Source organism: Ylistrum balloti, unplaced genomic scaffold, assembly GCF_031769215.1.
Source record: "Ylistrum balloti isolate Yb309-2 unplaced genomic scaffold, AGI_CSIRO_Ybal_v1 Utg370858, whole genome shotgun sequence".
NCBI lineage: Eukaryota > Metazoa > Mollusca > Bivalvia > Pectinida > Pectinidae > Ylistrum > Ylistrum balloti.
The window spans coordinates 103,660-117,159 of NW_026782492.1; the positions used below are offsets into that span (position 1 = coordinate 103,660).

Consider the following 13,500-nt stretch of genomic DNA (forward strand, 5'->3'; position numbering starts at 1 on the left):
AGTAGCATATGTACTATATACGGCACCACCTTGTGAAGCACTGTTTTTAAACATAACAAAAAAAAAAAAAAAAAAAGAATCGTATCCAACAGCCCGTACATTTCTAGTGACATATTGATTCTAGCCTGCTATGCAGTGATGATAGATCTACACAGGAATGTTACGGTTCAAACATCTTTCAAGGAAGAAAATGGGCTCTAAAGCCTGTCTTCTATTTATTTTTCTGTATTTAGGCTCTGGTATTATGTACGGGTGTTTTCTAGGAGATTATCTGAGGAACTTGCCACCTTAGATTCAACACAGCATGTTAGACAATGTCCTTTGTAGTTAAAAAATGGTTTAGTCAGGAATTAGTCGATAAAAGTTAAAAAGAAACCGATATCTTTATACATATTGAGGATAATCTATGTGCACATGTATATCATATGCGTTTTTGCCGCAACAAAATTGTTGTAGATATTGAAAAGCCAGGAGAAAACTGTGATCCATTTATACAGATTTCAAATAATATTCAGACCTATCTATTTCCACTTAATATAGATATATGATATCGTGTTTTGGCCTGCTCTTATTTCTTTGGACAGCATGCGACGGGCTTACAGTATTGTGTTCGGTAAGAAAGTCGTCAGTTATTGTGGAGACCCTGGCCGAAAAAAATAAGCAAACATACAAAGATTCTTTGGACAATAAATATAATTCTTTTATGTTGTATATCTCCAAACAACTCATTTCTCACTCAAAATATCCATTGTCTGGTTTTGAGATCAAAAGAAAATCGAAATAATCAAAGGGAATATATATCAAAATATAAATGTCGGCTTAAAAAACCACAATGTGCAAACTCGGTAGCACAAGAATAATTCACAGCGGTTATATCGATAGGATAAGCTTGACTGCCGGTGAGAGTCGATGATGGGACTCCCGTGGAGCATCATAAATTCTGTTTACAATGTTAATAATTGCATTTGGAATTATACAATCAGACACAGATATATATATTATGGTGGCTGATTCCGGATATCGTTGTGTTGTGAGTTTTTCGGACTTCGACTGAAAATGAAAGAATAGTTATTTTGTTGATAGTGACTTAAAATACGTCGTATTCGGATGATTGGCAAGTATTGCATTTATTATAATTAAAAAAAAACACACAGGAAACTACTGAAAAGCTGTTAGGAAAAATTAGACTAACTACTATATCTACAAGAGTTATTTCCCTTCGTTTCACTACGTCACAAGCTTTATATATTGAGGGCTTTGAATATGTCTGGGACTTTGAAAGTGCTAGCCCATAATAGTAATGGGTGACAATCGAGGAAAATATAAAGGACCTGTAGACTACAGTATTGTAAGATCAGTTAAAATATGAAGAAGTCAGACACACGTTATTAGCGATGAACTGTTAGTAACAGTGTGAAGTCATGACGGTATAATAGGGCGGAAACAATAAAGGTAAGACATATAATCTTAATTCATACTCGATTAATCTCTTACAAAACAAGGACAATAAGAATAAGACGTCTTCTGCTTCATCGACGACACCCGCTATGTAAATCTTGGTCTATTCAAATAAGTAATGTTTCGTTCCGGAAATAGAACAAGGTATACACCAATTAGGATGCCCGTACAATTTCCCTATCACCCTGCATTTCTCGAAAGGGATTAATCTGTCAACATAGATGTCACTTTGAATACCAGGATATTTACAGTTCATTTCGATTCCCAAACGCCTTTATTTGGATAGTACTTGTGTTAAAATCATATTGATTTTTTTCAAAACTTATTTATTCATTTTTTTGTAGTTTCGTGTGATGAGGAATGATTAAATTTGTACTCCAAGAAAAATGGAGATAATAAAAGATATATTAGTCTCAAGTATTTTTTTTTTACAAAAATATACTGTATGATTATTAGATATACATGTAATGATTTTCTTTGATCTACGACATCAACAGTTTATGACCAGTGGTTATTCTCAACAACCCACCCCACGTAGTCTAAAGTAAAATATCTATCGATGCATGTGAACACGCGACTGGTTTCTTCAAAAGACATGTATATTTTATTTTTATGTGTATTTATTGCCAAAGTAACATCACCTGTACATAAATCCTATACTTTTGGTAATTTTATTGTGAGATAATAAGTCGTTTATAAGTAATGACCTATGTATTGTAATTGTGTCTCAGCTGTAGATATAACTGTATGTACGCTTGTACTACCCGGTATACAGTACGCCGTACTTCAAAGACACATAAAGTAGATCTATTTCTTTCAAGCTTTCGGTTTGGCTGCGGAAATCTTCAGGCCAAAGAGAAAATGTGTTTGTTTCCCGCTACATGCACGTTTGAATTAAGCAATCCAAAGGTGGTACAAGTACATATATTTATGTAGTCCAGCGACAAAGTCTGAAAAGTCGGTATCCAGGTAAACAAACACCTCCCCACCCTCTCATTCTCTGCCCCTCTCGATTGTCAAGCTACTGACAGCATGAAACAAAGAGGAACACAGGTAGATCTGAATAAGATTTCAAGATTTCAAGTAAATGTTTTGTTTGTGCACCCGCGTTTTTTACGTCCACCGTTTCTGTCAATATAATTACCTTGCATTATAAACTGACGTCTAAGAGACAAAGTGTCAGCCAAGAACTTATGTAATTATTACGGCGGGGGTCTCACGCGATTACATGGTACGTGGACGTTGTGTAGCTTTAGATATGATAATCTTTGAGTCATATCGTCTCGAGGAATATTGAATTTAACTACTTTACATACACAATACTATCTGCTAATTAAGTGAAACTAAACTTTGTGTCCATTTATTTCTGTCATCCTTTCAGGGAAACCTTTAAATTCCTCAATACAATCGAGATAACCAAAATTTACCCGATATTTTTTTTACTTTTACTTTCCATTTAACCTCTAGTATATGAAGAACTAGTATTTAGACATACATACATGTATTATGACATAAAGTTAGCCAATGTTACATCAATTGTTGATATTTCCTCCGCTTCTGGAGGGTTCCCTTTCAATTTGTACAACGCCTCAATTTTACTTCCCATGTTCATCAAATTGCCTGTCGTGCGAAAACCGCTTTGTCCGCATTTTATCATAAATTGAATAGACCTTATTGTTAGACAATACCGACGAAGAATTATTCCGGTATTATCGTTTCGTATTTTATAACTACAGTACTACAATGTACTTCCGGTAAGAGATCGTCTGTTACTTACATCGGACCAACCAGAAAAAAATCACAAATTTCTGATAGATATGTTAATGCCAAAGTTACGAAATTTTACCTATTGTCATATAGATAAACCACAACTTTGATGCACAGCAAACTACAGCTTGTCAAGGTTAATGTAAGTAATAATTCACGCCGTGTCGGATGCCTCACCAGCACATACACGTGTATACATGTACAGATATCAGCAATCTATAACCTGGAGCAGAAGGAAACCAGCTTAAATCTTAACCACCCTAACACACGAAGATTGTACATAGTTAAAACAATGCATGATAAATCTGCAGAAAAAATATATAATCTATTTTACTGACATAACGATATATAGCGGCTACCATTTTTACCATTTTGTTCAAACATGTACATGTAACAGGAACATGTAAAACTAGGATTCTTTTTGAAAAAAAAACGACTGACTCGAGGTTGTTTGCTTCAAATTTATTTTGGGCACGAAAAAATCCCTCAAAAGACAAAAACACGATTATACAATACGAGCACATAAAAATACCTTTACAATACGTTTTCAAACGCACTGCACAATTACTTCACAATACACAATGCGAACAACTGGACATCTGAAGTAAGAGATGATATATGTGTATGTTTAAAATATGAAAGACTGAACTTGTACAGCAATATTAATAATTTATGGGTAATAATCGTTAACAAATAATTCACAGCAACTTACCCTGCATGTGGTGCTGGGGATGTGTACTTGTATCTTGAATAGCTACAATAGATATAGTTGCGGTAATCGGTTCAAACTTCAAACGTCCAACCCTTTCGAAATCTGGTGCCCAAGTGAAAGGAAAGAAAAAAAATTGGAAAGGACAGTAAAATAGGCAGTGCGCATGTGTCCAGAGTGGTCAGTCCGGTCAACAAAAGAATACAACACATCACATGACACCACACCTGAGTACACACAATGCGAAATACATACAAACCAAAAGTGGCGGTCACATGATCTAGCGACACGAAGCGATATGTTAATAAACAATAATTACAACTTCCATGGACAGTATTAAACAAAGAAACGATTACTGTACAGAATTTACTTAGCATATTTATTAAATACAACTATGAAATATTTAATTACTTAATCAGTGTGCCACACATATGATTTTTATACTTCACCTGATAAGAAATTGCTTTAACTGTTTATAGGCAAATCATCATGGAGGGATACACTTCTGTAGGAGGATTGATGAAAAAACTATAAAAATTAGCCAGGCACTGACATTGAACGTCAGCCAGTGAATCAACAGATACACTATAACTGTTGCAAAATGAATATCCTAAAGACAATGTACCATGAGGTTTACACCCTCAGGAGCTGGTTTGATGATTATCCTGTTGAGTCCTTCTGTAACAAACTCTCAGAGGCTGAGGACTCGGACAGGTATATGATTATAATTAGCCAGAGTAATTGAAGATTTTAACATCATATGAAGCTTTCATAATGACATGATATGAATTGAGGTTAATGTTTGTTGTAATTATAATTTTCAAAAATACTGTAACATTTTGTCAAGTACTGGGTTCAACTAAAAACAATTTGTGCCATATCTCATATTTTTCCTACTGGTTGTTAATGCGAGTTAATTTACTGTGAACATTAAAGACCTCAAACTTTGTATTTGATTGATAGTATCTATAATGATGTAATAACAAAATGTAAGACAGATGACATTTTCTGATTTTGATGTTTTCCGATATTTAATCTATGATTTTATTTCAGTTTTATAAACTTCATTGACACAACTATAGTGGCAATACCGAATGGAGCCAAACGTCTTTCAGTTAAACCTTCCCTTTGTCAACACTCCCATCAAAGGGAGATAATCATGAGAGTCATAGAGGTAAAGTTTTTTTTCATTACATTTTTTTTTTTTGGGACATCCATAGGTAACAATATGTCTATATCTATTGCTGTTTATTAAAACTGAGTCATAATATTAGTGTAATTACCCAAACTCTGATAAAAAGAAAAATTCCATTTGATGTTAGTTTATTTATTTAGCTAGGCCAAGATCTGGATGTGTTTTCAGGACCTACTCCTTTGGTAAATAGGGCGAACTTTCAGCAATAAACATTTTGGTAAAAGTAATCTATGTTATTGATCCAAGATCGTGAGAATTTAATGCTGAAAGTGGTCATGACATGTTTGAGGATAGAATCTAGGTACAGTATCATTGGTAGGGGGATTGGAAACATATATTATAGTCTAGTATGTTAAGTTTATTTGATTTATATTTTAGTGATCAATTCAGATCATCAGAAGTAGTTGAAAGTCTGTAAATGTGCTTTGATTATAAGTATGTATCATATATGTCACTGCTTCTGTACATTCAGAGACTGATCAAGGAGATGAAGAGTGAGAATGTCCTTGCTCTAGGTTTTGGAGAGGTATGTACATAGTTCTCTCCCTTCATCATATTACTAGATTATATAAAAGCTGGTAAAAAATGGGACAAACACGATTGTTCCTGTGGGACAAGTATTTACCACACTTCCAGTAGTTCTGACATTACTAGTCATAGTGCTTGTTCTGTGGGACAGTATTTCAAACTCCTACATCCCATTTCACTGACATTTTGTATGTCTAAGTCATTATACAACATCCATGTCTGATATTACACTCACACCCTGTATCTGTATTTAATGGATACTATTTCATCCTCTTGCTGATGATTGAAAGGTTACACTATAACTCCTAACATGGACACTTTAGTTTTCAAGGTACTTCACTTTGTTTGTTACAGTCAGTTCACCTGTAATTTGGGGACGTGGTTTGTCTGTGTTGGAAATGTTTTGTACAAACATGGAATGCTAGCTCTGGGATTATTTCTTGTCGCAAAATATCCATATATATAAGCACTGACAGTAATTTGTAAACTGCTTTGAGACAGCTATGTAGCTGTGATAGAGCAATAGTAAAAACCTGAGATGAATCATTTACTATTTGTAAAAGTATGCAAATATAGAATGTATAAGCAGTAATATTGCTTTGACACAGGTATCGGATGATCCAAATGCATACATGTCAAATACCTGTAGAGTAGAGTGTCGCCATCCAAACAGTGCAGTTAACAGACTCCATTTCCCAGAGTGGAAGAAAGTTTTATCCAGGTAAGACTCCATACAAATTCAGCAGATATTGGATTGATGCATGTGAATTATCATTTAACAGTATGGTTTCTTAATTGATAACATCAGAAACTAAGTGTATTGTTTGTAGACATCGTATGCCATGTAAATTAAAACAATGAAAAAAAATCTGTAATAAGGCTCCAGGAATGAATTAGCGAAAAATGAATTATTCTTTTCAGGATTGGAGATATCATGATGGAGCACCTGTTGGAGAATACTGCCATTTTCACATTTATACCACCATCTAACTATATCCAATTAACAGGTAATGTGGTGATAACTCATTTATTATTAATGCAGAGAACTGTTTTTGTCTCAGCCATGGTTTTATGTTCGTGAGAATGTTCAATACAGCAGTCTTACCCTATATGTACAGTGAGGATGGGATTGCAGTGCTGGTCCATCATAAGGTAGCATACTTTAAGCTGTGGAGTCACTTCAAGGGATATATTATCAAACTTTATACAGACATTACAAAAATATATGTCAAATACAACATCCTACCCTCCTCCACCCCATTTCCTCTTTAAGGATTTCTGTTAAATTTTATGAGAAGGTCATGTGTGTGAATATCTGGGATAAGTTAATGTTTCAGTATTCAAAGTTCAAGGTTAAGGTCAAAATTCTCTTTATAGAAAATCATCAAATACGCTGTATTTATCAGAGTTAGGGCATTTATGTCTTGCAGACATTTTCTAGTTGATATAGAAAGCAATTTTGAGGTTGTAATTGTGATATATATCAATATATTAATCACATTCTTTCGATGTTTAATGAATGCCATGCCTCATGAACTTTGAATATTTTTCTTCTTCTTGTTGAAAGCCCCAGAACTGATTTCAGTGAAATTTTGCAGAAACCTTCTATGATATAAGGTGCACCAAACTTGTAAAGGATATTGTGCAACCAGCCAGGGCTCACATGGGCAAGGCCAAAACGGGTCAAATTGATTGAAACAGCAAAAATCTTTGGTAGACTCAAATACTCTTCATGGTAGAAAGGCCTTAAGATAGATTACCAAAATTGCGTAAATTCATGACTCCTGGGTCTCACATTTCATCCATGGGAAGGGGTAAAGTTTACTGCAGTTTATAAAGGAAAATGACATTTTTGAGCATAATTTGTGTATTTTCCATAGGAATTAGATCAAACTTGGTTGGAATTGTTTGTATAGGCTGACAATTTGATGTTATGCCTATACTGACCCTGAGGAATATGATTTCAAGTTTGCAAAAACTTAATTGACAAGCCAACAGGGCTTTGAAAGCTATAGAAGAGGTGAACTATTCAAGCCCATTGTGCCTAATGTAACAAAATAGGGTTTAGATATATTGTTACAAAATGTGGTTTCAATATTAGTGTATCTCAGATACATAAGTCAATAATCTTTGACTGACTGGTTGATTAATTTTATCAATACATAATATTGGGTAGACTGGATGGGAAGTATGAATGCACACCGATATTTCGTAACTGTATTTACAGTGGACAGCACTGATATCTTCTGATCCTATTAGTCTATTCTGTAACACAGCTGGATTTTCATGTTGGATTGTTTGAGATAAGTTAGCTTAAACAATAGTTTGTTAAATGTTCAATAGTATATCAATATAACACATATAGGTAGTTCACAGGGGTGTGGATAATTACTTGCATATATACACTTAGGTTGGTGTAGTCTGGGCCCCGAGAATCTTATCAGTGGGTGTACAGCTTTGGCCAGTTAATGAATTAGAGACTATCCCCACTTCCTTGATAATCAAACTTATGCAATTTCCTGTTTGAACAGGGGTCACATAGTAGTAGAGTAATTATTAGGGTCTATTTCAAGTAACAAATTAGCAGGGGGAATCTCAACCTTGCACCTTGAGTACAGGTGGCTATACTTCAACAATCGTATCATCTAGCAACAAGTGAAGTCCATATTAGGGGATGGCCGGACAAGCTTGGACAAAGTAAGATAAAAGGGGGGAGATATTTAGGTTAGAACACATGGCCTTGGGAGAGCCCACCAGATGGACAGTTCTGATATGAGACACAACATGAAATACTAGTATGAGCATATGAACTCTGAATGATGATGAGATGTTGCTTTTGTACATGTAACATTATTATTATTCTGCATGTAATAAACATGGCTATTACCAACAAGTACGTGTGTTTACGCCTACTGTGTTACACTCAATTATATAAGAGTCTTTATAGTCAGATATCCATTAAAGCTCATGGGCCTCTTATTTATTTTGTATTCCTAATGATAATTTAAGTACAATTTTGTGTTTCAGGTAAAGCCATTTTTGATCTGTGGAAACCTGGCCTTTCTGTCAAGTGTCCCGCAAAAGAATTATGTGAGAAAGATTCCAAGAGAGACCAGCAAGTTCCTTTATCAGAACATTTGAATGCTGCTGTCAGGTCTTCTCAAACATACTGCATTACAGAGGACTTGGAAGAGTTGAAATCTGAGGCAAAGGCATTTTCCAAGAATAAAGTCATTGCTTCAAGTACTGCAAAAGAGAGACGCAAGAAACATTGGGAGGAAAAGAAAAAGAAATGGAAATCTTATGCTTTGGGTCAAGGGCTTAAGAAAGATGATGACAGAAATTTAAAGGAGAAGATTGGTTTTGAAAGACAGAGAGATAATGATTTTGAAGTTAAATGTGGAAAACTGCAGGAGGGATTTGATGTGAACAAGCATTGTGAACAACTGCAGGAGGGATTTGATGTGAACAAGCAGTGTGAACAACTGCAGAAGGGATTTGATGTGAACAAGCAATGTGAACAACTGCAGGAGAGATTTGATATGAACACACAGTGTGAACAACTGCAGGAGGAATTTGATGTGAACAAGCAGTGTGAACAACTGCAGAAGGGATTTGATGTGAACAAGCAGTGTGAACAACTGCAGGAGGGATTTGATGTGAACAAGCATTGTGAACAACTGAAGTTTCCTGGTTCTAAAATCAGTAAAAGACAAAAAAGGAAACTTAAACAAAAAGAACAGAGGTCAAAAAGGAAAAAGGAAAAAAATGAAGTTGCGACAGAGGCAGATATCAATGACAGTTGTCATAGGGAACAAATATATCTTAATTATTTTGATGCCTCAGGCAGTCCTAGTTGCAAGAGGCAGAAGCTAGAGATTACAAATGAAGAATACGAACCTTCATGCAGTGTAGCAATTTCTCAGTCTTCAATTGGAAGAATGCCTCCATGGAAACCCCAACAGTTCAGTTCATCTAGACCTCAGCCTCCATTTGGTGTAATGACGAGTCGATCCCCATCAAAAACATTTCAACTGTCAGACATGTTAGAATTTCACCCATCAGAAACATCACAACAGTTTTTTCCAATTAGACCTCGACCTTCATTTGACACAATGACTCATTCGACACAACTGAACACTTCAAAACTATGCCAGCAAAGACATCGCGAAAGAAGTAAATTTTTTGAAAAAAAAAAAAAGATTTGGGGGATAAATATGCTTCTGTACAGGCATAATGTACAGATATCATGCTAAACCAAACACATGTTATTGATATCAATATAATAGGCTATGAAACTAATCTGCCCTTCTGTGTAATTCTTAATTCATAATGCCAAACCAAACACATGTTATTAATATGAATATAATAGACTTTGAAACTAACATATTTGTCATTCTGTGTAATTCTCAGTAATTCTCATTAGGAAATAGAGGATGTCTCTTTAGTTTTAATTGAACCGAGAATCTAGATTTGTGATATTCTCGCTCCGTATATTAATTTTGGACGAGGTCACAATGCAGGAGACAACATGAAGTTATTATGTCACAGTCAGAAAGATGGTCATTTTCAGTCACATCGGTGGACTGAAAACTTTAGTTATTTGATAATTCAATGTATGATTGCCTCTGTTGGAAAAGATTTCTAGTGTAGTGATTAAATCTTACCATATTGTCAGGACTTTTACCGAGATCAGAAAATAGCGATGATTAAGATTTTGGTAGGAAATTTTGATACACTGTATCAGTTTTAGTCCAGTACAATTAGAAGATAATATTGTATGTACTTTTTATTTTTCATATATCATAGCAAACAAAAGATTGTCAAAAAAAAACCAACGTAAACTACGGCTTCAGCATAGAAATGAAATGAGAGATAAGCAAAATAAGGAAGGTGGAACTCAGAGTATTTCTATGGAAGAGATTTCTCTTAGTGTTTGTGAATCTAATCCTGAAAACAACACATTACAGAAAGCTAGCAGGTAAGTACTTCCTAAACTTTTCTTGTGGTTTCAGATATTCCATTATGTTGATAAAAACCTACTTTTCTTAATCATCAAATATTTGTCCTTCACCTATACCATATACCTAATAAGAACATATGCTGAAATTTGGGTAGATTGTATTTTCATTGTCATAGAGAATACAAGGAAGTTTTCATGTCATTTAACATAAGTTGGCTGGTTTTGCTTGTTTCCAATAAGATGAAACTATAGGATGGACTGCAAGTTGATGCGTTGATGTATACATATTTAGATAAAATCCAAAATATCCCTTTTTGGGGATGTCATGGTGGTGTGATGGTTGGGCATTTTGTAATTTGTTGGCCTTGCTATTTGATGCTGTAGATCCTGAGTTCTGGACAGAGCATTAGTCAAAAAATGTCCTCCTTTATCACTTATGTTACAATATCCAATATAGATAGATAGACACTGAAACAATTATTTTCACTTCTGATATTGTAATGAATGTTTTCTCAGCAGGGATATTTTGTGTAATACACTAAATTATAGGATCAACAAAAATGTCATATACAGTTTATGCAATGTTAGCTTCAATTTTCGTAGCCATTTTTCATCTTGTTTTTAGCTTTCAAAACCAGTATTTTCCCAGGAAGAGTATATTGTGTTCTAGAGGACTTGTGGAGCAGATTCCAAAATCCTGTAATTATATTTTTCATTGTGCATGTATGATGTTTTTTGAGAACTTCAATGATTGTTAAGTGAATCATTTTTTTTTCATTTAAGGTTGAATTATTTTATCAAATGATTATGACATTTTCAAATGGTATTGTGATATATTATCTGCTGGAATGAATATGACTCTTCAGTCTTAAAGATACACACAGTGTAACATGTTACTGAAATCAGGTCACCAGTCCAACTATATATGTTAACAGTTATTGCCTTTTCAAGGAGGATGGCCATATAAGGAAGGTCATTGGGTGTAAGTCAGTCATGACTTGTCTTCAAAAAAGATGTGTTATAGTTGTCTATAAAACAGATGATTCAATCAAATTAATCAAATATCTGCAACAGTCGGTACTTAGAGAATTCAATGTGAATTCAGTAGAGTATTTTTATCATACATTTCAGATATATTGAACAGGCTGTCACGAGATGAACATGGTGCTAAAGAACTTTCTCAGGAGATATTTAAGGTAACTACACCTATGAAAGATGGTAGAAGGAAGAGATACGTCTGTTTGTTGGCGACAGCTTTTGAACAGTGGCCGAGAGGCAGCAATCTTGTTTTTGCCTAGTATAGTTTGTTATCACTATTTCTGGAGAAATACTGCATAGATCTTTCTCAGCTTTCATGTATAGGTACCCCTAGGTCCCTATTTGTGCCCGTCATATTTTGAGACTGATCAGAAAAAGAAAATGGCCGACAGATGGCCATCACAGATTTTGCCATGTAAAGTTTGTTATCGCTGTTTCTTAAGAAGTACCGAATGCATCTCTCAAATTTCAAACATAGGTTGCCCATGGTCCCTAGTTGTGCCTGTTTGATTTTGGGAGTGAACAGGAAAACGCGGCTACCAGACAACCATCTCTGATTTGGCAGTTAAAGATTATTATTTCGCAAAGGAACGTTATAATTTCTTATCATTAAGAGCAAAAAACAGAAAAGGAAAGAGAAAAGAAGTGAAAAGATCAAAATAATTGATAAAGATCAAATAATGGTTGGTTCCAGGATACCTCTGGGATCTCTTGTTCTTTAATATCAACTTTGGATAAAATGTTTTCATTTTAGAAATGTACCCTACTCTTAGGAACAATTTGCCCAGGTATTGTGACAATTCAGTATATCCACAGTGTGTGAATTTACTTGTAAGTATATGTTAGATTCTAAACTTAGGATAAGATTAAACTAGCATTAAACTTTCAGTCTGGTAGTTTTGCCTAATTGTTCAAATTCTTACTTTGGAATTATAGTATATTTCTGTTTTACAGCTTTGTTTGCTTATGACTACTCCCACGGGCTCTTTCTTTATTTCAGGGGCAACATTAGTGATTTTTTGTGTGTGGGAAAGTGGATAAGGATTAATTAGATAGGCTAAGTAGGCTTATGTAATTTCTAGTAACAGTTTGCGATACAATTTATGTATTTTTATGCATCGGATCGAAAGATTGTAGGCATATTATTTTTGTACTGTTTGTTTGTTTGTTTGTTGTCAACTTCAACCTTGCCCATAACTATTGCATGGTAAGTGATAGGGCTTTCATATTTGGCATATATTCCTTGTGACAAGACCTTTCTGTAGTACCAAACTTTTTTGACCATGTGACGTTGACTATGACCTTTGACCTACATTTGAAAAATTTTAACATTGCCCAGAACTATTGAACTAAAACTGTCAAATTGTTACCACAATGAAGACAGAAGTGTTTCACAAAATGTGCATGCAATTAGCACATGCCTTACACAGTTCAGTTTTAATGTCCCACTTCAGAATTGTGTTGGGAATAGTGTTTCATAAACACTTCTTGTTTGTTGTTGATATAAGTGAGATGGGTGTATTTCATCGAGTGTACTTACACAGAAATTTGTTATTAAACAATGTTAGTAATAGAATTGATCAGAATTTACTTGATGGAATATTTGTAGTCAACTCAAGAAAAATAATCAGCAAATTTAAAGACTTTTAATCATTTTCTGAATTTTGTACTATATGTTTACAGGATGTGAGTGGACTTACAGATTTATACCAGACCAGGGTACTACCTGCCCTGGAGAAGATGCTAAACTCACACAAGTAAGAGTAGGAGGTTTAAATTACTACACAACAAATGCAGTCTTTAGGTTTCCTAATTGATGCATACTGCCATTATATTGGGCCT

The 13,500-nt window shown here is 34.5% G+C and overlaps 2 protein-coding genes across 2 annotated transcripts in view; both read left to right on the plus strand.

The window, feature by feature from the left end:
- Positions 1-3,268: 3,268 nt before the first annotated feature.
- On the plus strand, positions 3,269-9,198 carry LOC132559129 (telomerase reverse transcriptase-like). The gene is made up of 8 exons (XM_060223735.1): positions 3,269-3,367; positions 4,414-4,648; positions 4,988-5,108; positions 5,602-5,655; positions 6,266-6,378; positions 6,579-6,664; positions 8,685-9,017; positions 9,188-9,198. The coding sequence occupies exons 2-8, from the start codon at positions 4,536-4,538 to the stop codon at positions 9,196-9,198; spliced, it is 831 nt and encodes a 276-aa protein (XP_060079718.1). The 5' UTR covers positions 3,269-3,367; positions 4,414-4,535.
- Positions 8,773-13,500, plus strand: part of LOC132559122 (telomerase reverse transcriptase-like) — a 38,749-nt gene continuing 34,021 nt past the window's right edge. Inside the window, exons 1-5 of the mRNA XM_060223730.1 lie at positions 8,773-9,833; positions 10,467-10,638; positions 11,246-11,319; positions 11,752-11,816; positions 13,342-13,415. Of these exons, the coding sequence (XP_060079713.1) occupies positions 9,200-9,833; positions 10,467-10,638; positions 11,246-11,319; positions 11,752-11,816; positions 13,342-13,415 (1,019 nt within the window). The 5' untranslated portion in view covers positions 8,773-9,199. The remainder of the gene's footprint in view (positions 9,834-10,466; positions 10,639-11,245; positions 11,320-11,751; positions 11,817-13,341; positions 13,416-13,500) is intronic.